This window comes from Anneissia japonica, unplaced genomic scaffold (genome assembly GCF_011630105.1).
Source record: "Anneissia japonica isolate Jap-2015-1 unplaced genomic scaffold, ASM1163010v1 scaffold287714_len2871179_cov188, whole genome shotgun sequence".
NCBI lineage: Eukaryota > Metazoa > Echinodermata > Crinoidea > Comatulida > Comatulidae > Anneissia > Anneissia japonica.
The window spans coordinates 2118993-2144891 of record NW_022755542.1 but is presented as its reverse complement, the minus strand read 5'-3'; the positions used below and the strand labels follow the sequence as shown (position 1 = coordinate 2144891).

General features: G+C 34.9%; 1 protein-coding gene and 1 long non-coding RNA gene across 2 annotated transcripts in view; one reads left to right on the top strand and one right to left on the bottom strand.

The window, feature by feature from the left end:
- LOC117123559 overlaps window positions 1-5098 on the bottom strand; it is a 33094-nt gene extending 27996 nt beyond the window's left edge. The window contains exon 1 of the long non-coding RNA XR_004447863.1: window positions 4985-5098. This is a non-coding gene — a long non-coding RNA (uncharacterized LOC117123559). The remainder of the gene's footprint in view (window positions 1-4984) is intronic.
- A 57-nt stretch (window positions 5099-5155) lies between these two features.
- Window positions 5156-25839, top strand: LOC117123558. The gene is made up of 3 exons (XM_033269531.1): window positions 5156-5364; window positions 18363-18783; window positions 20107-25839. The coding sequence occupies exons 1-3, from the start codon at window positions 5299-5301 to the stop codon at window positions 21552-21554; spliced, it is 1935 nt and encodes a 644-aa protein (XP_033125422.1). The 5' UTR covers window positions 5156-5298; the 3' UTR covers window positions 21555-25839.
- Window positions 25840-25899: the final 60 nt, after the last annotated feature.

The window sequence follows — 25899 nt, the reverse complement described above, 5'->3', positions numbered from 1 at the left end:
CTTTAAGATTTCACTGCTTTTGCAACAGAAGTTGTAAGTGCTCAGCAACTGATTATTCAAGAAAAAATACAAATTATGCATTCAGATTTCTGCAGTTTACATTTCTCGGTAAAATCTTCTATGAGATAGTGAATCTTTCAAACTAGAATTTTGTATTTGATCATGGAACTAAGTTTGTACTATATCAGCAGTTATTTCAGTATTCTTAATACCATATTTTACAGTATGCTTGAGTAGATGTAAGTCCACCCCTTAGATTAGGCTTGATGCTATCATGGAGCAAGTAATTTACTTTCTTAATGATGCTAACTGTGTATGTTTAAAACATGCAAGTTCTGTTTTTATCATAGGTAGTGGCTATTATTACACCAGCCTTAAACCAATTCCTAATTCTGAGTGGATTGTCTTAATCCAAGACATAGTACAATAGCATCCAATCAGAATCAGAATTGGTTTAAGGTTGACAGTCAGTGCTTATCATAATTCTGAGGATGATTTGCAGACTTCATCATATTTTTGATTAATTCAATCTCTTAATAATTATATTAAGCTGCGATAAAATATATATCTTTGTGATGTTAAAGAAATGCTGTTAATTTGCAATTACAAATTAATAATTTATTTTTTTTAAGTGTTTAGGGCATTTTATATTTTTTTTATAACCTTTTCTATTGTGTGCAATATTTATGTTTTTTTATATCTTTATTAGGGGCAGCTGATTCTTTTGAGTTATAGTAATATTAGCTGTCCCTGACCATTGTTTATTTATTTATTTGGACACGTTGCATTTTACATCAGTGGCACACTTTGAAAAACAAAGGTGTGTCCGAAAAACAAAAATTATATGTTATGTTGTATCTTGTTGTATTTAAGTGCTTTCTTAATGTTTACATGGTGCAATAAATAAATGAAAAAAAGAAAATGAAAATAAATTAGGGCAAATCTCTACCAAGGCTGAGCACTTCATTACGTTTATCATCATAATCAGGTACCATATCGTAGAACATTGGTAATCATGACTTTCCACAACTCTCTGTCTCTGGCTGCTGCGAAAATCTCCCACTCTTTGATGTTCAACAGCTTGACATTACTCTTCCTGAAATTTAGCCTGTACAGTGCACCCTCTAATCCGAAAACACTCTAATTCAAAACCACTTTTTCAAAGAACGAAACAACAATTATCAATCTATTAACACAAAGCTAGCCCTCTAATTGGAGACCAACCCCGAGACCACCCCAAATTTTCAGGTCCCAAAATTGGTCTTGAATTGGAGGGAGAACTGTAATTATTAAATTCATACATTTATTAATACTTTTACTAGTTTAGATAATGATTTAAAGTGCAAGTATCTGATTGTGCTACAAGAAAAAAAAATGCCCACAAAATTCAATAAATAAAAAACAATAATATTGGCACAGTGCAAATGTATATATTCCCTCTTTGTTATGGTATTGTCCCACAGAATGACAAAATTTCATCAGTACAAAGTATAATGCTAAAATCTACAAGCTTGCAATATTGACAATACCATTTACATAACCAATTTTTATACAAATTACCTAATTCTAGGCCTACTATTGCTAGAATTTAGGAAACAGTTTGTATGGGATTGAACCATATCAAATGAATGCCATAGTATATGGAGCATGGGGTGATGAGTGTTCATTATTTCAAGATCTATACAGTATTCAGGTTGTACAGCAAGTCATTGGACTGATTTGGCATGATGAGAAGAGATGCATTTATGACTGCTTTACCTCTCACATGGTGGGTCTAATCATCACCGAGAATCCTTAAGCTGGGCTCCTACAGTAAATGCACATTTTCCATATTGTACTTATTTGCATATTATTTTAAATATTTGCATATATTCAGTCTGTTTAATTAATCATCACTAATATTTGCACCCTCAAACTTACACAGGGATGTAGTTATGGTGGTTTTCCACCCGGTCTAAATCTAATTTCATGGTTTTCCACCAATCATTATTAACCCACTTTTCCTTCCTTAAAATCCACTCTTATTTAGAGTTTATTAAATGTTATTTAAGTATCCACCCTCAAAATGTCTATCACCTGCCCTTAGTTTTCTGTAGCTACAATCCTGATTGCAATTGTCCAGACCATAGAGCTAGAGTCCTCAAAATTAGGGATAAAGCACGCCGGCAAGAAATCGCCGACGTTAAGAAATTGACGCCGGTCCTACGTACTAGGCCTAAACCTAGGCTAGTACTAAGTACTAGCATACGCGCGCCTACGTGGACCATCGGATCCTCAGAGTGCTGTGAAGTTCTAGGTAGACCTAGGCTAGCCGCAGTTTTAAAAAATAAACACTAACCATGGATGTTGAAATATGTTTACATGTTACTTTTGTGAAAACGAATTAAAACTAAAATACTCTGGGCATATTTATCCCTAAAATAAAAGCCACCACAGTCAAAAAGAATAGCAAACTTTGGTGACGAAGAACACGCTCGACTTGCTGTTCTTTCTAGGAGATGTTGGCGACGCACTGCAGAACGTGTGCGTTGGGGATTGTCTTTCACTTTCACTAAAATCAACGGAGACAGCTACATGTGTGTAAGGGATTAACTTAGAAGTTCCGTTTTTTTTTAATTAGTGTAATTTAGGCCTAGTCTTTCTGTGTGTGCAATCCTGCTTTTTCTGCACGTCGGCAATTTTCTCGCCGGCGACGGGTGCCTAGACGCCGGCATATACGCAGGCACTGCCAAATGCCGACGTTAATTTTGAGGGCTGGAGCTATTAAACAACTAGAGTGCTAACTAGACGACGAAGCAATCCAATGCAGAGTTGTATGTGTACCATCCAAAATGGCCGCCATAGAAAAGCGCCACCTTTAGGCTTAGTACACATTTATAACCATAAATAAGCCTTAGTAACTATTATTTCATCATTCATTATTATAATAATATAATAAATTAATAAACTCTCGTACTGCCAAAAGAGGTCAAGTGGAGTATTTGAAACAAAATACTGAGTATTGGAAATCGTATACCTTACACCACAACACTCGAGTTTTAACCTAGCTGTATTTAAAATTTTAATGTTAAGTTAAGGGCACCACAGAAACAATGCTTAGTATATATGCTCAAGAATAAGCGCGGCGACCAAACATTTTTAGAAGCTTCAGAGCAGCACTTATTCGAGAGCGGCGCTTATAAAAAAATATTTGTGTGGCACTTTCCATGCCCGTTCCCACATTACCTATTTCATGTATTCCCATTGTTCGGTGGGCCTATTATATAGGACAGTCATCATAAACAAACGTTTAAAAAGAAATGCTTGTGTATCATTATGTTATTTATTCAATTTAACACTGTATTGTAATGTATTTAAAACTGTTTTCCTCAGTGTTTTATTACACAGGGTAATATACTCTCGATTAAGCGCTGTGGCGCTTATTCAAGAGTGGCGTTTAATGAAAAAAAATCATGTTTGGTTCGGCGATTATTCGAGAGCGGCGCTTATTCCAGCATTTACAGTATTGAAATACTGTACATACTGTAGTACTGTAAAGTATTTTCATTTTGCAAGTGGTACCACAAAAACTAGCTCAAATTGTTTAGAAAGTCGCTAGGTGTGCAGGATCATGGCTACTGCATAATACATTAGTTACAAGTCTAATTTTCGGAAAAATCTGCGTGGACATTGACCCTTACAGTATTTTCTAGGCCTAAATTTCCTGTGCATGCCTTACTTTAAAGTCTGGTTGATATATTTAAGAATATGATGATATATCAATGTCAAACAGGAAAAAGAGGCCAATTAGTGATTAAAAACAGATATTTTTATTCATTCTCAGTAGTGGTACACTTAGGTATGTATGCATGCTAGGGCCTACTTTAGGCTAGGCCTAGTAATAGTATTTTAACATTTGAAACATACACTTACTGAATGAATAATAACATTCACAGATTGATATAATTCCTATAATTTATTATAATTAATAATAATAATATGTCGCTCTTATATAGCGCTTCATGCACAATGCCTCTAAGCGCTTCACATTACTACCCCGGTCATTGGTCAAACATTGGAATTGGTCCATACATGGAACACATGCTCAACAGCAAATTAAATTATTAAATTAAATTATACAGTATTATTATTCCATAATATTGCAGCTAGTATTAGGAGGCCAACTACAGTACTCTATATACACACAAACAGTAAATTGCTATAAATAATGGATAAAAATGCACATACATTACTACTACCCACACACACAGGTTGCCAGGGCCTGCAAGCAGTAGCGGCACCAGTGTGGGGGGAGGGGAGGGGAGCAGGGGCTTAATCCCCTATTGAACAGGTAAGCCCCCACCAGCCAGAGCTCGTTGGGAAGTCAGACCCCCCAAATTAAGGCCTAATTTTGAAATGAAATGCATTTATTGAGTAGAGTTTGTGAGTATAAAACTTTACATTTAATCATTATTTTCTTTCTCCATGATTTAATTAGAAGTATTTTTCAACTTAAATCTGAGAGTGCCATTTCCAGTCGGCCAGAGAGGTCACCCCCACCTCTCAGGTCAAAATATCCCCCGCTGGCTCAGTCAGAAGAAGGCCCTCGTATGGCGATGCGGGCAAAAGTTAGGCTGCCATTTTCTCACTCAGCCCACATGGACAGCTTATACCCCACCATCCCCACCCCCCCAGAAAATATATCTTACACCCCCCACTGTCGGCCAGTGGCTTCCTTTCCAGTGCTAGGCCTAGCCTAGGCCACATGTGCCTCAGGCTTTCATTCTCTAGCCTAGACACTTGAGGAATACACGGTGGTGACACACGGTGTCTGCAGCAGGTGGGTAGGTCGTAGGTCCCTCTACCTATCTTTAACTCTGTCTCTCACTACTACTAGGCCTAGGCCTAGGCTGAAACGTAACGCCAACGGCCGTGTAGGCTAGTGTTCGACAAGCCCATTTTAATTACTGCAGTTGAAAAAAATATATTCATATACTTAACCTACCATATTTGATGCTGCTAAACAAAATATTTGCTTGTCAAATTGTTCACAATCAGCAGCACCAACACCAAGCCATCTATTTTTGGCCAAACAACAAAAACACAAATTCAATTTCGAAAATGTAGCCATAATGTGACCGCGAGAGGGCTCACATTCAACAGATCAAACACGGAAGTAATGAAGATACGCACGTCCTGTGAATATTGTGAGGAAGTTTGTCGTCTCAACAACTCCTTTGAAAACATAGCAAATGAACAAAATGTGATGTATTTTCTTCATTGACAATAATCAAATGTAGCATATATTGCTGACGAACAATGACCGATTCATTGATTAAGGAGGGAGTTCTTTATTACAAGAAACAAGGGGGTCGTGGTATCCAGGTAGGTAAATTTTCCGGTGTACTTTTTTGTACAACAACAGTAGGGCCCTGGCTTGCTAGCTAGCTAGCTAGCTAGGTACCTAGGGCCTAGGGCCTACTTTAGATGAACTAGCCTAGTCTAGGCCATAGCTAGGCTTAATAGGCATAATGTTTGATACGTGAAATAGGCTTAGACTAGGCCTAGGCCCTACTATCTAACTAAATTATGCCCAACAATAATTATACGAATACTAATAGTAGTAGTAGGCCTAGGGCCTAGCTAGGCCTAGTAGTAAGTAGTATTGTTTATCCTCATTTCAATATGAATATAGAATCAGTACTGAGTAGGGCCTAGGCTAGCTAGGCCCTTACTCAATAGTTGATAAGTTATAATTAACCACAGAGAGTTGAACCTGTGTAAACTTACTGTTTGCTGCTATGGGGTTCACAGACCTAATAATATTAACGCCGTGGCTAGAGATACGGTACCGTATTTCTACTTCGTTTTTCTAAAGGTACGGTAAATGGAATTATGTCACCATCACCCAATGAAGTTGCCAGAATGTGCGTGACGTCATTTTTTGAAGACTGGCATGGCATTGCATATCACCCGCAATGAGCGGTGGAAGGAGGACGATGTACTGGGAAATTAGAACATCAAAAGTACAATATTGTTTGACTTTAGGCCTACTGTCTTCGTTAAATAGGCGTATGGTTCCACTTTATAGTAAAGAGTTTCAATTAGCTAGGCCTATATATAAATATTATCAAACAAGGACTGATTTCTGTACCAAACTCTTGGCATATGCCTCTAGGGAATCCGCCTCTAGGCCTTGCTTTTAAATTCTTCGCTGGTGAAGAATCTAAGCAAGTTTTGTGCATTTAAATTGTATGAATATTTTGGTCGCATTGTAAAGCGTGGTATTATTTCAAGTATATTAAGCTTCTTGGACTAAAACTTGGGATGTAGGGATTATGAAGTTCAGACGGTATGATCACGGAGGAACTAGGCTAAAGTTTATGACTGATATATGCCACCCAGATCAATGTCACCAGAGCAGAATCCAAGCAAGGCCGAGCAGGCCTTGCTTGCTTAGATTTTTCGCCAACCGAAGAATTTAAGCAAGGCCAGAGGCATGCCAAGAGTTATACATAGGCCTAGCTAAATGAAACTCTTTACTAAGTGGAACCATACGCCTATTTATAGATGACAGTACTAAAGTCAAACAATATTGTACTTGATGTTCTAATTTCCCAGTACTGTACATCATTCTCGTTTCACCGCTCATCGCGGGTGATTTGCAATGCCAGTCTTGAATAATGACGCACATTCTGGCACTTCATTGGGTGATGGTGACGTAATGCCATTTACCGTACCTTTAGCAAATTGAAGTAGAAATACGGTACCATATCTCTAGCCACGGCGTAATATTAATTCAATCGTGATATCAATATTTGCCTAACCCACATCATGTTGATTGGTGGGGTCCTACTAAATACTACACAGGACCACACGCCACCACGCATAACCACACGGATGCAAAAATGATAAGAATATTACCACAGTAGTGTAGAAAACTGCTTAATAATCAATAGAAACCAACTTTTATAATGATAATTGTCCAAATTGATTCTGTTAAAAATCGATGTATGTTGTTTTTTGTTTGGTTGGTTTTGCCCATCGTGTATCGGTAAGTGATGCGTTGACATTTTGGATCTACTGTATAACGCATTGACGTGTCAGCAGAAACGTTTTCAACCATGACCTTCATGTCTTTGTTTCATAGCATCAGTATATGTACTACAGTACCACATGAACAGTGATAAACTTATTCTACATTAAAACAAAATGAGTATTTAAATAGTATATTTGTATTAATGTATTGTTGGATACATTTACCCCGGTATTCTTAAAACAAACTTTAGTCATAGTTCGAGCTAAAACTTTAAAATTACGTCATTTCGTATTCTTAAAACGAACTTCGACTAGCACTACAACTAAATGACGTGAACCTCAACTAAAATGATACCTCCGCAGGCCGATTTTTTTAGTCAGCCTAGGGTCAGGCTAAATCGCAGACTTGAAATATTTACCCCACTAAAAACTGTTTTTTGTAACTCACGATAAAGTGAAACGAATAAAAACGATTGTATACGCAGGTTTTATATATCTTCGGTGTGTTAAACAAAAGAGACATCAAGTTTAGCTTCCAGGAGGAGAAATTAACATGTTTTGCTAGCCACATGCGATAGTTCCTGATTTGCACGAAATCCTCTCGTGTTGCGATCACGTAGCTTCACAATAACAACAACAAAGACTATAATAGTTCTCCAAAGAAAGCAAATTTTTTCAGTGTCTGTTCAAATTCTCTATTGTAATATGTTAACAACTAATATAGTTATTATTATAGAAAATTAATTAAGGGAATGATGGTCTATTATGAATTATGAGGAAATACGTTTTTGAACCACAGACGGCAGCTTAATATTCATTCGCGTTACCGGATCTCTAAAATTTCGTCTGCTATTAAAGTTTGCCCTTTTCATTGGTTAGTTCTGATAGTCGTGGCTTGCCAGTCATCTTCAGTTGAACTAAACCTAGGACTTGATTTAGTCGTAGTTAAAACTTCGACTACATTGTTTGTGAATACAAATTGAAGTTAAAGATGCAACTAGCACTAAATGAAGTTCTAGATCGAAGTTCGACTAAAGTTTGTTTTAAGAATATGGGCGTTATTCTATTTTTCTATTTCTTTCAATGCTCATACATTTTTTTTTATTTCAGTGTACATCAATGGAATAAAGAAGATTAATATAAAATATATGATTAGAAGTGATAAATACAGAATTGTCGAAGTAAAGAATAAGTTTCTATTGGGTTAAAATTATAAAACTAAAAAAAAACAAAAAAAAACAAAAAAAAATACATTTTCATTTTTCATCAAATATATACTCACTTCATTATTTTTTATTATTATTAGGTTACTATGTCCTGAGCTAATATGTTGGCCTAAATTTTACCATGTACAGTATAATTTATAAGTAACCTCTGCTAATTAGCATGCATCAGCTCTGTAGAGCTATATAAACCATTTGTTATTTCATAAAAAATATGCCCTTACTTTTTATGCTAATTAATGTGTCAACTATGCAAAAGATCAGTTTATAGAAGGTTAATTTTTAAAAATCATCATTGCTTCACGGTGTTGCTGTTGCTGATTTTTAGTGAGACTAATCACAAGTGACAGAAAACAAGAGTTTTCGGGAAATGAAAAATATATTTATTTCTTCTCCAAAAATTTTAATCGTCCCTGCCACCTTCTTTATTGTGATATCTTGCATAGTTTGACATATTAATTAGCATAAACACAAAGGGCGTATCTTGATAAAATAACAGTAATGGTTTATGGATAGTACAGGGCTGATGATGACAAACTATAAATACGGTACTGTACCGTGAGCCCTACAGTGGTTCAGGAAGCAGTCGACAAATTTATCTACATACAATGTTAATAAACTGAGCGGTCCCGAAGTGAGTAGATATTTGATGAAATGTTTTATAATTAAAAATGTATTATAAATAAATATTTTTGAATCTTGAATCTGTTTATGTTTTACTCGTATCCCAATGGAATCTAATTCTTGACTTCGGTAAATTGGTCATCCTGAATCTATTTGTCTATAATATACTTTACATTAATGCAATCTCCTTTACTCAATTGTTGTACACTGAAATGCATACACTATTATAAAAAAAAACCTTGACAAACAAAACCCCTAATAACTAACAGAATGAATTCTGAACTGACAATTTTCTCTTCCGTGCGAGTCACGCCCACCTTTATTTCAATGCTATTTTGTAAGAACTGTATATATTTTTAAAATTTTCCAATTTTTTAATTTAGCCTACATAATTTAAATAGATAAGGCCAATACATTCCAATATAATAATTATTTGATGATAATAATAAATTGTACAAGTTTGTATATTAGGCCTATTTATACATAATAAAGTTAATAATTTTTAAAACAATACTATTTTTCCATTTTTCTTATTTACAATTTTAAAGTTCATTAGATGTTATGTGGTGTGCCTTGAATTGTTAAAATAATAGTTTCTCGATGAAATGTAACATACGTAGTGAGTGTAGTACGGTAAGCCTATTTAAAAGGTTATGGTTGAATGCGTTCCTGCAGACGTCAATGCGTTAGAGATACTCAATGTCAACACATTACCTTCTGAAGCACGGCAGCAAAAACCTGTCACTATAAAAATGGGTCTAATTGAAAACATGACATTTGTAAAACAAGGTAAAATTAGAACCCGAAAGCAGTCACGATTGTTCAGAAGCAATTATAATACGGAGAAATGTGAATGGCCTAGAAAAATGTGGTAAATTTTTTCAAAAAAAAAACCAAAAACAACTCAGGCAGGAATGACCCAGGCTGAAACGACTGAGTGCCAAAACAACTCAGGGCTATAATCACTTGACAACAGGCCATCCTAGACCAGTCTACTACAGTATATAGTTTCTGGGGGTCCTATTAATAAAATGCTCCAAAATTTGGAGACAACTAGAGCATCTCAAAGATGCAGAAGGTGTCATGTGTATCCTGGTACAGTATTACACCTTAAAGGTTGATGCTGTCCAGGCTGTGTATGTTCGAGGAACCCCAAAGATGCATGGTCCTATTAAAATTAATATATGTTGATGTAAATTGCTTTTGCATAAATTAAGTTTATTGAAAAGAGAAATGAAAACATACACAATACAGTATATTATTTTTTTATATTACATAAAATATATTTTAATGCTATACAGAGGGCGAAATGACTTAGCAATAAACTTGTGTTAATAGGGTGGTGTCACACTCCAACGCTTACGGTTAGTGTGACGGATATGTCATCATTTTGACATCATACGCCGGCTGCTATCTGCTAAACGTGTGGACGACACGCATGTCTCGCTCACTACACATAAGTGAAAAACGCGTAGGGAAATTTTGGATTTTTAGTAGGATCTTCGTATTTTTTTTCACATTTTACAAAGTGTAAAAAATAAATGTATCTTTGGAATACGTACAGTACATGCCATTCTTGTGACATTTGAAGACAGCAAATTACGATATGATGCATCTGATTTGGGGGTACAAAATGTCGGTGCCCAACACTTTTGGGCAACAGAGGAAGTATTTTTTGGCTACAATTTTCCAATTTCAATTTCCAAAACCTTACATACTAATAAAACTTTGAGAAGCATGATGAGAGAAGAGAACAGAATATAGTACTAGTAGGCCTAAGCTAAGGCCCTAGGCCTCAGCTATGTTTGAGCGCTGTGATTGCAAAAAACACAGAATGGCTGCGAACCGTTTCGGATTGCTGAACTTGTGCGTACATGTATTCGTTCCCGTGCGAAACCTCTCTATTATAAATTATTGTATTTATACTATTTGTTTAATAGTAGCAGGCATTTGTAGTGGAACTGATTTTTAGGCACATATATTTGTATTTTAAAATTCCAAGGCTAGAAAATGTGTTGTTAACTTGGCCACTATTCAACTTCATCATATCCTTGGAATTCAAGTTAAAGATCTTTTAATGACTGATTAAAATGCAGTATGCTATCCTGGTTTACATGACAATGGCAAATATATTCCGGATATGTAGATAATCTTTTTCAAAAATCAGTTTTTTAAACAAGCACTTGGTGGTGAAATTTGACCTATTTGGCTAGAGTGAACTAGTAGCGGTCACATGGCATATTGTTGGGATGTACGATGCGATTACAGGAAAAAGAATGTTAAATGATTTTAAAGCAACCCACTGGTATCATGAAAATTGAATACAATGAAAAAGCAATACAATTTTTAAAAATTTGGGGTTTTTTTTATGAATTGTAGTCATACTGTGTTGTTTGCCTACTGTACATCTAGTAAAATAATTAAGACATGAAAACATATAAAAAGATTACAAACAAGAAAAAAAAAATTTGTTTGAAAAAGAACAATATTTATTTTAATTTTTATTATTATTTTATTACTTGTATTCATTTGCATTGTTATTATTATTATTACTTATTAAATTAGCAAATTTTTTTAATGCATTTTGGTCTAAAAACACTAATAGCTTTCTAAATATTTGAAAACTCTCTGTCGCAAGGGGAATGTTTTATCCTCCCCAGGATTTACCTGTAAATCTTGAACCCAGTGGTGGTGCCAGCCGGGTGGGGGACGGACATCTAATAAAAAAAAATTAAAAAAATAGAAACCCCACAAAAATAAACTAAATGAAAGATATTGTACTGTACTTGACTGCCTTTAGTCTTCCCATACACATTTCTTGACAGCATACTGTATGTTAAAATAATAATTTTCAAGATAATAAAGTCTTGTCTATTGTCAACTTCCTGTAATAAGTTTTATTAAAGGAGGGACCATTGTGTTAACTATAAACTTCAACCGATAACTAGATCAATACCTCTGGCCGGAATATTCACTTAAAGATTTTAGTTTTATTTAGTTTAACATTAACATTTCTCAAAATAATCTTATACTTATTTGTTATTTAAACAATGTTTTCTGTATTGGAGATAATAATTGTTTTATAGTATTTGTATTGATTTTAAAAGTAGTTCCTTTTTTTAAAAATTATTTCCCAAACAAATAGATGCATACTGTAGATAATACCATTCTACTGTGTAATTCTTTGAATGTATTGTTTCGATGCATGTTTCATTGAAAGTTCATAAATATAATTCATGTTTTTAATTAAATTTTTGAAGGTTTAGATTTTACTAACGGTATTTTCTTTAATTAATTGCAATTTTATGACTTTATAATGTTTGTATTTTTTCAAGAGAGAACATTTATATTTGAAACATACTCAACACTATGATTATGTTGTTGATGTTCCAAAAGTGAAACTTGAATGGGAAATTGGTGTAATGTATGGTAGTTTTATGATAAGGAGGCTGTGTGTTTAAATGGAAGGTTTCCAATTTGGAGTCACATTAGGTAATAAAAAAAACATTAGGTAATAAAAAAAAATAAACTTTGTGTTACCAAGCCTTTATTGAAACAGATACCGCTAGTTGGCTTTTATTTTTCACCACAACATTTTTGTTTTTTAACCGGATGAGCCAAAAAATAGTTAATATTTGTACTGTATAATGTTACAAAGGCTACAGTACTTTTTATAAAGATAAATTTATGATATTATCCTAGAATTCTGTGTGTGTGGTTAACAACCCAAAGATACAAGGTGAGTGATGGACTAAACTAGAGCTCCTCAAACTTTTAGACTGATGACCCAGTTCAGAAATTGAGACATGAATCGCTACCACCAAGTGAACCCTTATCCAAACATGCCTAATTCAGAACATACTAGTAAATACTATTAAGAGACAAAATTAAGCCAGCTGATTTCCGTGATTTCTGGAACCCACCAAAATATTTTAGTGACCATGTTAGCCTACAATAGGCCAATAAGTTTTAAAAAAATATTGCAGACCGATCATCTCGGATTTTAAAAATGTCAACCTAGTTTTAGATCCCAAGGTTTGTGTGGCTATTATTTTTGTTTAACCCTTTCACTGCTGTAGGTATATGCACCCCCTGTGCTGGGACTTTTTTTAACGAAAAAAGTTAATTTTTAAAATAATTTTAAAAAAATACTAAAAGAGGTTATTTCGAAATTCTTTTTGTGTGTTGGGGCGAGCAATAGGTTGGCATACGCGAGGAACATTGATATTTGGTATTTTGCATAATTAGGTAGTCATGTGACCTCAAAGTCGCCATTTTGAATTTCTGTTTTTTCTCAAATTTTGATAAAAAAACCCAATTTTTCCCAATGAAATTTTTATGGAATATTTTTTTTTTTTACTTTATAATGATGCAGACACACAAGATGAATAAAAACAAAAAAAAAATGAGTTAGTTTGATCGTTTTATTTCAAAACCGCAAATAATCAAATTTTTTCTTCAAAATTGTGAAAATATAAAATTTTGCAGAAAATCGCTGTTAGATGTACTTTTTGCCATACGTTTTTATTTATGCTTTATATAATCCAGGTTGTAAATATAAATGCATCGTTGCAAACATCATACAGTTACTTTATTTTAGAACTATACAAATTAGCCTATTCTATTGTGTGAAATGTGGAAAGGAAATCTGCGGACAAGACATTGCCACGTTGACCCTGTGCAGGGCCTCCCAAGTTGAGAGAATCATCGTTTTCGTCCTTAGAATCACTGTCGTCACTATCATAGTCGACTGGGGGAAAAGAAATGCAAGAATCATCCAATTCAAATTTATCTTCACTATCCGTATCTGCAAAGATCTGGTCCATAGCTTCGTCGACATTGTACCGTCTGTTTTGAGGCCGTGCACCCGCCTTTTTGCGCCTAACCACTCGAAAACACCTTTTTCCGATAAAAGGTTAATTATAGTTCATAGAAAAAACTATAGAGGGCGCAGAACCTCTTCCTGATTTTTAACAATATTTTTTCTACATACCCGGTAGTGCCGGGTACGCGCAATTCAACAATATGTGTTTATACCCGGCATTGCCGGGTACACGCAGTGAAAGGGTTAATACACACTTTTAAATGAGGAACTAAATATATCTGCTCTCTCTCTATATAGAGAGAGCAGCTTAACTCAGTCGGATAATTTGGTGGTAGCTGCTGTGTGTGCTGAACCGTGGAGAACTCTAGGTCCCTGGTTCAATTCCCATCGCTGCCTCTCCTTGTGTTTCAGCTAGAGGGTAAAATACAAGTTACAGTAGTGCACCGTCTTTTGGATGAGATGTTTCAGCCGTTGGTCCCGTGTGCATTATGGCCCATGTGCACGTTAAAGAACGCAGTACACTCTTCGGAAAAGAGTAGGGGATTGTCTCCCAGTGTGCTGCCCAATCACCACCAGAAGGACCCCACTGGAAATAAGTCTTCTTCTAGACTTTTGTGGGCTATCCTTGGTGTTTACACCGAATAAATCCAATCCAATCCAATCTTAATTACCAACAATATAATAAAGTGTAAAATTGAGCTGACTGCCTTCTGGGGCGGATGCAAGGGTGGTGGGGGCGGGGGGTTATTTTAATAAGAAAAATAATTGTATTATATTGTTGATATGAATTATTGGTAAGATTTTTAAGGTACATGAGAGTACAATTTCCGGGCACCCAGAGGTCCATATTCTCAAAATTTTCGCATCTCAGCTTCAACCATGTTGGCGCTGAGGTGGTGGACTCTCACGCACACATGGGCGCAGATCATGAGGGAAGGGGTAAATGTCCAGGGTTGGCGCCAGGAATTGCCCGACGGGGGGTCCGAGGTCTCCGACGGTGGCCTGACGTCCCTGATGAGAATGAAAATTAACCCTGATGAGAACAATGTGGCCGTGGTCGGACGTCGCTTTAAATGGAAAAGTCTTTCCCCGACGTAAGGGGCCTGGCCCATCTGCTGGTGCCACCCCTGTAAACGTCCCCTCACATATTTCTTAAGGGGGAAGGGTTGGTCCCCTCACTTTTCGTGAGTCAAGAAGATATGCCTGAAAATTATTGACATAAATGCATAAATGACCCAGATTTTAACGAAAGAGTGCTGAACAGCCAGATGACATCTTATTTTATAGCAAGATACCTGTATCTCTGCCCACGAACATCTGAATTACCTATAATACTCGACTCGAGTGCGCGTGCCTTTATTATAATTTGAGAAGTATGGCCCATACCATGGTGGCCCATACCATGGTGGGGCTGAGGTGGCTGTGGATACCCAGCTTTGAAGTAGGTAAAGTAAATACATCAAAGAGAATGTTTCTAAGTTTTATGTGTACATTACACATACTAATTAGATCTCTGTGGTTGCCGAAAATCGCTGATACTTTTGACCATATAATAGTGATGTGATGATGAGTTTTAACTATATAAAAGTGTCATTTCCGGCCATCTACAGGTACTATTTCCATAAATTTTTGCATGTACCCCCTAAAGCCAAATCCTGCATTTGCCCCAGGTCTTAGTGGTTAAGATGTTTGCCTTCCAATTTTAGGGTTCTGGGTTCAACAGTTTTGTACTATACAGTTTACTGGGCCATTGCGGATTTTGCCTGTGTAATTTTTTTTTGTATGCTCCAGGCCACCAATATTGTTTACCATAATGGATGGATAGTACTTGTTACTAGACACATTTTTAAAAAGAATTTTCATGGTCGGAGGCACTAAATTTTTTTCCAGGCCTGGATACATTAACATTGTTATTACTGATAGCAAAATGAATCAAAATAAAACAAAACAAAAGACTAAATCCATTATTGTAGTACTATTAAATAGTGCTGTAAATCTAATGAGTATTAGGAATATAACAGGTTTTATGGACACCATGTTCCACAGCCCAAAAAAATATAAAGACACTATCTAAACAGGTTTATGCCAGTCTCAAGTGGCTACAGTGCGTAAAAAATGATGTTATGTTTACAGTATTATCTAAACTCCATTAACTAAACTTATGATATTACTGGTATGTTGATGTTATTTTATTATTACTACTGAATAAAAGAAAACAAGAGACAGAACCCATCTACTGTTAAACTATGTACCAAAATACTTATTGGAATACTGAGCATGTAACTGTGCAGACAGTATTATATATATAAGTGGTTTTTTTTTTTTTTTTTTTTAGACATTTTTTAATTATTGACAGATTTTTGCACTAATTTTAGTATTGTTTTTTTTTTTTTTTATTTCAAACAATAACAGTACAGTACGTACAGATTCCCCACCATTAATTTCGATTCCTACAGAACAATCAGTATGTACTCCATAGAAGGAAGTCATTATTTTCATTTCATATCTTGGACAATTTCTTCCTGCCAACAAAAATTCATGTCAAGAGATAGCTAAACCTGGAAGTGTAAACAGTGTATTTAAAGATGGAATGTATCCTTGACATTGCACACAATATTGTGTAGATATACGAGAAATCATGTACAGATATATTGACAGACCGGTCAGTGAAGAGAAATCTGAAATACTATTGTAGATCCACAAATGAACAAAAGAAGACAAAGATGATAAGAATATTGTAAAAACAAAAAAAAAAGCAACCTCGAATAGAAGCCCAATATGCTTTATCTCGAGAAGAAGCCCATCTCGAATTGAAGGCCCTTCTTTAGTTTGCAAAAGTAGGTAGGCTCGAGAAGAAGCCCATCTCGAACAAAGGCCCATGGGTTTCTTTTCAAGATAGCATGGGCTTCTTTTCGAGGTAGTACGGTGCATACACTGTACATGAATTCCAAACAAACAAACAAAATAAATTAAGAACATGCTTGCTTTATACAGTAGTTTATGTGATTTAATGCTGGTTAATAAAGCCCCTCCCCCCACCCCTTTTTTACTCTGCAATAGTAGCCCCGAAAAGAAGCCCTATTCAAAAGTATGTATCTCATTTAAACATTCCTAAGTTTTTCATCAAACAACCTTTTTGTGGTTTAGAAAAATCAATCAGTTGTGTATAGAATTAAACATATCAGTTTTCTTCCCCCAGAAGCCTTGCTTTAATAACAAATTTATGCATACAGCATCATGTGTAACACAGATACAAACAAAATAAATTAAAAACATGCTTGCTTACAGTAGTTTAGGTGATTTAATGCTGGTTAATACACCCCCATGATAATAATACAGACTGATGTTTACTTTGGCCCTATTTATTGTTTTTTATAGTAATTCCCGAACTTTACAGCATTCATTGTGAAAAGAAGCCCCTCCCCTTTACTCTACGATTGTAGCAGCAAAAAGAAGCCTATTTCGAAAAGAAGCCCTATTAAAAAATATGTATCTCATAAACGTACCCAACTTTTTTCATCAAACACCATTTTTGTGTCAAAATCAGTTGTATATTAAACATATCATTTTTTTCCCCTCAGCAGCTTGGCTTTATAACAAATTTATGCATACAGTGTATCATGTGTAACACAGATATAATTTAAACTTCCCTGAACTGGTTTTCTGCATACCAGTATTATTAAACAGATAATATATATTTAGGTATATTTATTGCAAAAAAGAATCGCACAGTCTATTGCAGCATAAGCTGAATTGAGAGACTGAAAAATTATTACAAATATTGGCCATTAAAAATTTACGAATCATTAAAATAGAGCAATATTAGACATTAAAATTGACATTAATACCTTAAAAATTACAAAGACGTATTACATATTAAAATTCAAGAGAAATTAAACAATTGAGTCTCTAAAAATATATATATAATTTCATCATAAAAAAAAAAAAAAAAAAAAGATTGTAGAGTGATCCCAATTGTATCAATTTTAAATATGTGTTACAGTAATTTATTATTAATTTTATGTAATTAGTCTAATTTTGGAATATTTCATTGATAATTATTATGTTTTTCTATACATTTAATTAGGGTTGTAGCTGTAGAAATCTAAGGATGGGTGGTAGACACTTTAAGGGTGGGTGCAGGGGCAGATTTAGGGGGGGCCGGTCCGGCCCCGTCCCCCCTTTTGGGAGGTAAAAAAAAGAAAGAAAAAGGGGAAAAAAGAGAGAAAAAGAAAAAAATGATAGCCCAGAATGCCTCAAATGTTATGTTCGGGCGTCTAGAACACAAAAATTTCGCGGGGGCATGCCCCGGACCCCCTACGACAGTGTTGTCTCAATCGGCCCAACTTTCGGCCCCCTCCCACCGGCCCCCCTTTTGGTCAATTCTGGATCCGCCCCTGGGGTGGGTGATAACATTGGGAAGACTCTGAATTTCTAGTGGATTTTAAGGATCAGCAAGGGGGTTAATAAAGGTGGATGGAGTCATGAAATTAGCTTCAGACTGGGTGGAAAACTTAAAGGCTTGGTGGCCCTGCCTACCATAACTGCATCCTTAATGCTTTATATATTTTTTATACATTCATACTGTAGTGTTGTCATATTGAATAGTTTTATAAAATGTATGGTATGTAATGAAATCAATCCGTCTGATTTTTTTTTTTTTTTTGCTGTAGAAATGGATTAAACGATACGGTGAGTTGTACGAGCAAAGCAAAGAAGGAGTGACACGTGTCGAACTGTACGAAATCAAGGATCTGCAAAAGAAAGGGGGTCAGAAAGCCCTGCATACCTTGTCACTAAAATCATGTGTAAAGATTTGTCAATCTACGGCGCAGAAAAGTCAGAAATACATCATCGAACTGATTTTTGACGAAAAAATACACTTATTAGCGGTTGATACACAAGAAGATCTTGATTTATGGATAGCAGAACTGAGGCGTGTGGCCTTTAATGAAGTTGTAGAAACTTTCGGTTGCACAAAACAAAACCCAAATCCAAGTCCAAAAACTCAACAAAGAAATTCGCCTTCAACTGTAAGTCGCAATAGTAGCGATTTTGGAATGCAGGAAAATTCATTGTACAGTACATGTGAAGGTATTTATTTACTTTCGGTTTTGAAACAAATCTCAAAACAAGTATTTTACTATTTGTATACTATTACTGAGGTCAAAATTTTCTCACCTCAGCCCCGCCCACTATGGTTGATTGTGTGACTGATGGTATGACTCTCACGCACCACCTACTGCCAAATCCTGCTTCCGCCCCAGTATTAGATTCCTTTTTAAGAACAAAACTTATTATGAATTATTCATTTCAAACTCACAAAAAAATTATTCTCGTTGATTTATTCAATCAACAAGCAAATCAGCATATCAACCAGCAAATTAACTAATCAATCAACCAGCCACCAACCTACATACCGTTGCAAGCTACCTACTGTATCTACAGTAAATACCTGCCAGCTTATCTACCTACCTGCCATACTGTACCTAGCTACCTACTGTAACTACCTACCTACCTACCTACCTACCTATGTCCTTCATTCAGTATATTCATTTTTTTGTTCTTATGCTGTAAAGCAATTGGAACCTTTGTAATTGTCCCTGCATGTGCACCCGTACACCTGTTGTGTGACTCAGACGTCATCAGATTAGTCAAAAAAACTTTGAATTTTTTTTTTTTTTTGAATTTTTGCATACATGTAGTAAATTTATGTAATTGTTCCCTATTGCGTGAAAACATTTTTGGATAAATATTTAAGCAATACTCGAACATTTTTTTTTTCTTCTCTGTTGTTGTTAAGCGCCTCGAGGTTGTGTCTATAAATCCAGAATTATTATTATTATATATATATTATATTATTATTACACCCTCCATGCAAGACTTTGTATAATCTAGCGTTATACGGTAAATGATATTTGGACTCCAGGGAATGTACCAAAAATGCAACGACTATATTGATTTAGATTAGAAGACGTTGAAATGTCCCTAAACATTTCTACCCGAATTAAAAATATTAAAAATATATATTGAGCTCTCTTTAAAGAAAATTCCTGGATCCATTTCGTTTTTTTTTTCTTATTCCTATTTACATCATTAACAATAGTGTAATGTTTTAATATCAAAATGACTGCATAGGAACATCGGCACTTGCAGAGGTCTAGTTTTAATTAGTCAACCACCATTTGTAACAACATTTGAACACAGTCAATTGGTACACCTGAAAAAAAAAGGTGGAAATGCTCCTTACATTTACCTATATTTTCATCATAATTTTTGGACAGATGGTAGAAATATATATTGTTTAGGATGTCGTAGTAACAATAATTACAAAGAGTAGTGATGAGGTTCTGTACTTACAGGTAATTACAAAATGTGGTGTGCTATACTTATTTTTATATTATTCTCTCTTTGTAGGTGAAGAAACATTTTACGTAACGGTTAAACCAGACGAGTTTTCAGAGAGACTGAAATTGGAAGGAGAATACAAACTTGTTCTTGGTACACAAAGACTAGCAATTCATGAAAAGACAGGTGGTATCGCCCCCCTCTATGTCTGGCCATACAAGTTCTTAAGGCGTTATGGACGAGATAGAGGATCATTCTCAATGGAAGGTGGTAGACGATGTGAACCAGGACCTGGAAAAATCATATTTAACACTCTACAAGGCAACGAAATCTTTCAAAAGGTCCAGTATTACGTCAAGGATATGTCTGCCACAACAACGTTGAACCGTGACAGTACCAACAACATGACTGGCTTAGATGAAAGTCAACCACCATTACCAGCTAGGGGTTACTTGGACAACCAGGAGCAAGCCGATATTTACGTCAATGATAATAGAGATACAGCTCCTGTGCAACGACATCGTGTTGCCTCCTTGGAGTCTTCTGAGAAAATGCATAGTGATCGAAAAAAGATACCGGCAACTGGATTTCTGAAGCATCTGGACAAAACTCTTCAATCCTCAACTCCTATTGCCCGAGGAGCTGCAGATGGTCAAGCTCATCCTCATGTAAAGAGATCTAACTCAGTGGATCCATTGTATACTGCCGTTCCAGACTCAAAAATTAGCTGGAAGGGACAGCAACCACAGAGTAGTGTTGTGCCAGATTATGGTAAACAGAGAGATGGTTTTAACGAGGCAGGTGGATACTCAGAACTGAAAATACAAGGGTCTGCATCAGATTTAGGTGATCAAGTAATAAAGAAAGAATCAAAGAAAGAAAAGAAAAAAGCAGAAATAGAAAGGAAAAAGTTGGAAAAAGAAAAAGAAAAAGAGAACAAACGAAGAATGAAAGAATTGGAAAAGAAGAAAGTCAAACCTAAACAACATCCACATTCTAAAGATACACCAAGCGAATCACTCCAGTATGAACATCCAAATGCAGGCGCACCAGTTAGCATTCAGCCAGATGAGAGCTACTATGAAGATACTACTAACATGTCCATTCCCCATCCCCATCCCCAAATACCTGATGCTAATGTTTATGATCACCTCAACAGAGCATCAAATTTTGCTGCCAGCAAGTCACATATGCAACCCTCCTCTAACGACGAGACATACGACCGCCTTAATCGCAATTTGAGCGCACAGTTGTCAGCGAGGCACCCACTTGAAGACGCCACGTATGACAGACTTGATCATTCTGGCCCGGAGACTGCTATGACTAGTGAGTCTGGGTATGACATCCTTTCGTTAACCAACGACCAATCAGAAGGGGTGATTCCAGTCCGTATGGATGATCAAAACTACATTTCTGCAGACAGTAACTTTAGGTTTAGGAGAGATGACAAGGCTTCTGCAAATGAATTTGAGGATGTAGGTCAAGATCAAGCATATTTATATTCCACTGCACATTAAATATTAGAAATTAGATAAAAATGTTGTTCTTTCTGTTTTATAAAAAATTATCACTCATTATTGTAATTAAGTTAAAAATGTTGCTCTTTGTAATTTATACAAAATTAATCATTCACTCATTATTGTAATTAAGTTAAAAATGTTGCTCTTTCTATTTTATACGAAATTAATCATTCACTCGATATTGTAATTAATGTCAGTTTTATTAAGCACAGTAGTAGCTTCATTTTATGAAATTGCTTTTTGTCAGCCAGACAATATTTAATCAGACTTTGATGAAAAATAATTAATTTTAAATAATATGAATAATAGATACAGGTGTTCCAACTCTCCCATGTCAATCAAGTGTTTCCCAAATTTTCATTCATTCACCCCCAGTCTCCTATGTTAAAATAACAGGCTATCACATTTTTTTCCCCATAATTTAGATTTCTGTGCTATTTCTTTTTGTGTACTGATTTTATCAATGATATCAGCATAACAAATGCTTCCTGAAATAAACACCCATGATATCTAATACAGGATGCAAAGGCGATCTGCATATAAGAGCACCCTCCGAGCTTGAGAAGGTTTTTTGGAAGATTTTTGTATGTTAGGTTTATACAAAGATGACCTCTCTATTTCACCGTCAGGATTCCTTTTGTGGCTCTTGGTCTTGATACTACATGGCTAGCTGACTAAAGAGATAAATTTAGGGCTAATCTATCAACGAATACCATTTAATGAGCTTTTAAATGCTCATCAAAATCTTACCAGCCACCTTCACGTCATCTCCCAGGGGTTGGAATGTCTAATAATTGAGCATAGCCTAACAATCATGAAAAGCGATAAAGTTGTGTGTGCATGATAAGATATCTGCATAGTTTTACAAGCATGAAATTCTGTTTCATCAGACCGAAGTCCATGGGTGGCACCAGGATTTGCCCAAGAGGTCCCCAACAGGGGGTCGATGCGGGGTTAGATTTCCCTGACGAAAGCAAAGTGGGCGTGGTGCAAGCAAAAGGTTCCGAAAGTGGTCCAGACGGCGAAGCCCCCCAAAAATGTTGACAATTTAGGGGTTTTAAAGGCTTAAAGGGGGAGGGGGGACAGCTCTCCCCGACGGGGGCCCTACTCCCCCAGCCCCCCGCTGGCACCACCTCTGCACGTTGTGGAGCCTGACAGATAAAAAAAATCTTTTACTACAGTTCATTATTGGTTTTATTGTTTGTTTAGAACTGTGCCTATATTTAACTGGTCATGATGTGATGTCATCATGACCATATTTAGGCATGTCACATAAATTCATCATGACCATATTTAGGAATGTCACATAAATAAAATTTGATAGTCTGGACAGGACTTTAGACCATAAAGAGAACATGATTTCCAAAGTATTGTTTGTTTATATCTATTCTATAGTGTTTGCCTAGAAGTATATACAATACAGTGTATTTAATTAAAATAATATAACATACACAATGCACAATAATTCATAAAATATCCTTTTTTTTTGTACTATTTTATTGAGTTATTAATTATTCAAAGTTTTAAACAATATTCCTATATTGATAATATTCATATAAAGTTAGGGCTACTTTTTTAAACATTAACTGCACACATACATAAATTTTAGTTTTAACATATTAATATGTCAAAAGTAGTCATAGGTTTCTTTGAGGTACGCAATTTAGCAACAGTGATTTGGATATATATATATATAATACATTCATATTTTTTTTTTTTTACTTTTTTATGAGCAATTAAAAGTAAATTGAAAAGCAGCTTTATACACTTAATACTTTATACACTTTTGTTCTGTTAACACCAGTGGTGGCGCCAGAAGGGTGTCGGAGGGAAAATTTCGGACCCATGTCAACAAATTTCTGGAGCCACCACTAGTTAATACCAGAGGTTCACTAGCAAATACTCTGGTGAGATACTCTCTTTGTGGTGAGCAAAAAAAAAAAAATATTATATTTAAATTCTTTACTTTTTTTAGTTAAGGCCAGACTTTTTTTATACCTTGTTTAGCGAACCCGCCAACTGCAAATATTGATGATTTCAAATAAAAATTAAATTTTTTTTTTGGACAATTAATGCCACAAAAAAGTGGGAGTTTAAACAAAAAAAAATAAAACTTTTTCTTTATATTTATTAGCCCTCCGCTGCCTTGAAATCTCCAAAGATATGTATATTTCTTCCTAATTATATAAATTGGAAGCATTTAACCATTCTATTTTACAGTCAATAATAAAATTTATTTTTATATTCTCCATCTGGATGATTTTGGCAAAAATATTTGCTAAATAAGAAAACAAAATTTTATATTTATTCCGCCTTCCGATAATCTTTAACAAAATGAGTATGCGAAACAAGGAATAAAAAAAGTCTCGTCTAAGTATTAATCTTATTAGCTTTTATTGGAAGTTAGAATAACAACATAGTTTTAATAGATGCATCAAACAGTAATGTTTTATTTTTGCATAGACATTTAAATTGTTATTCAATTTTAAAACTTTTATGGTAAGAAATCTGTAAATCAAAAATCATAATATAATATTTTTCTTATTACTAAAAATGAGTAATTTTGTGTTTTCATGTATTCTTAAATTTTAAACGCAGTATATTTTTAGGCAAAACCAAACAGTTTTAATTTCATAATCCCTTTACTATGCAACATTTTTCATTCAGGGGAAGGATAACTTGTGTAGGTCAAGTTTTTGTACAAATAAATTGTAAAATTAATTATGACTAGGATAGGTGTTGAAAATGATGTCAGTCATCTTGAAAGATGAAGATAAACAGTGTTTATGATGTCATCAGTTTGAGTCTTGAGCGATATTGCCTGTCTGGAATGATTCAGCAATCTTGAATAATTTCTTCATAGTAATGAAAACTAATGCATACCACTGCGCAATGTGACGACCTAACTATGCTCCCTGTGAGAGCTAGGCAACGTGACAGCCATCTGATTATCGGTGGCAATCTCAACAAATTGTCAATAAAAGCAATGTAGGCCGTTGCATTCTCCAAAGAAACGCATCTGCCGACAACCGCATTCTGTATGCTGAGCATTTAAGTTGGCTATGTATCTTGCATTATCTAAGCAGTTCAATAATGCCCATATAATAAAAGTGTTGGACTAAAAAAAATATATTAGACATGTTCAGAGTTATTTAATTTCAACAATAGATTTCCTTCCATTGTGTCATATTGGCTTGAGTAACTTACAGTAATGTAAAAAATATAATCTGCATTTGTGTACGAAACCAGATTTTGTATGTATTATTTTATGCATTTGACCAAGTACTTCTAGACTGCTTAATTTTGGTTTTACCTTTTTTTCCATGACCGATGCAACACAAAACCAGTCAAATAGTTTGATGTATGGTACTTACATTTATATTTTATTTATATTTTTATAACAAGATTGAATATTTGAATCTGTAATATATATATTGTTAACAATGAAAGTTATCACTGTTTTACAAACGGTAAATTCAGATAATTGTGTGTATCAACCTAATAAAATTTTCTATATTTTTTTATAATACAATAATATTTTACAAAATGCATTATTATAATACGGTACACCAGATATCACCTCATTTTGAGAAAGAGTACCCCCCTCACATAATCATTGAGCTTCCTACTCAACTTTTGTGCCCCACCCCAAACACCTCCCCCATTTCAAGTCTCCTAGATATGCCACTGATTCCGAGTAGTGTTCTCCCAGGCAGAAGCTGTATACTACACTATTTCAAGGTGAAACTCATATAAAAATGACATATTTTTTAACTCTCTTTTTTTCCTAAAAGAACTGTCAAATCAGTACTTTTTCATTTGTTAACTACAGTATTTCAATTTTTGTTTTTTTGAGAAATTGCCGTTGCGGGACAACGAATCACACTTTTATGTTCCCGAATATTGCAAAGTTACAGTTTTTAACTAGCTTTTGTTTTAAATGATAGTTTAATGAATACATTCAGTAAATAATAGGAAAATGTATTTAGGCTTGACAACTAAAATGATTTACATTCTCAAAATGCAGGTTTTGTGGTAAAACAGATGCAAGTGCATAATTTGTAACATTACATATGAAGTTACTGCACGTTCTTCCAATACCCGCCAAGAATAATTTTAGATTAAATTTAGTCTACAAGACAAATCCTAGTATTTTCTTTTTGTGCTTAACATAAATATGACAAATTATGCAACTTTATACAGCCTTAAGGTCTATGAGGAGTATTGCCTATTATTGTAGCATTTCAACTTTATCAATAAAGTTATAAAAAAATTATATAAATATTCTGTTTCATGCTATTGTTTGTGAAATTTTAGTGATGTGTAGAGGAGATGATCTCTG

What these genes read in the sequence shown, in the direction of transcription:
- LOC117123558 (XM_033269531.1), top strand. Translation starts at nt 5,299, where the DNA reads ATGACCGATTCATTGATTAAGGAGGGAGTTCTTTATTACAAGAAACAA. An exon ending in AAGGGGGTCGTGGTATCCAG is followed by an intron (nt 5,365 to 18,362) that starts GTAGGTAAATTT and finishes TTTTTGCTGTAG; the next exon opens with AAATGGATTAAACGATACGG. An exon ending in ATTGTACAGTACATGTGAAG is followed by an intron (nt 18,784 to 20,106) that starts GTATTTATTTAC and finishes CTCTCTTTGTAG; the next exon opens with GTGAAGAAACATTTTACGTA.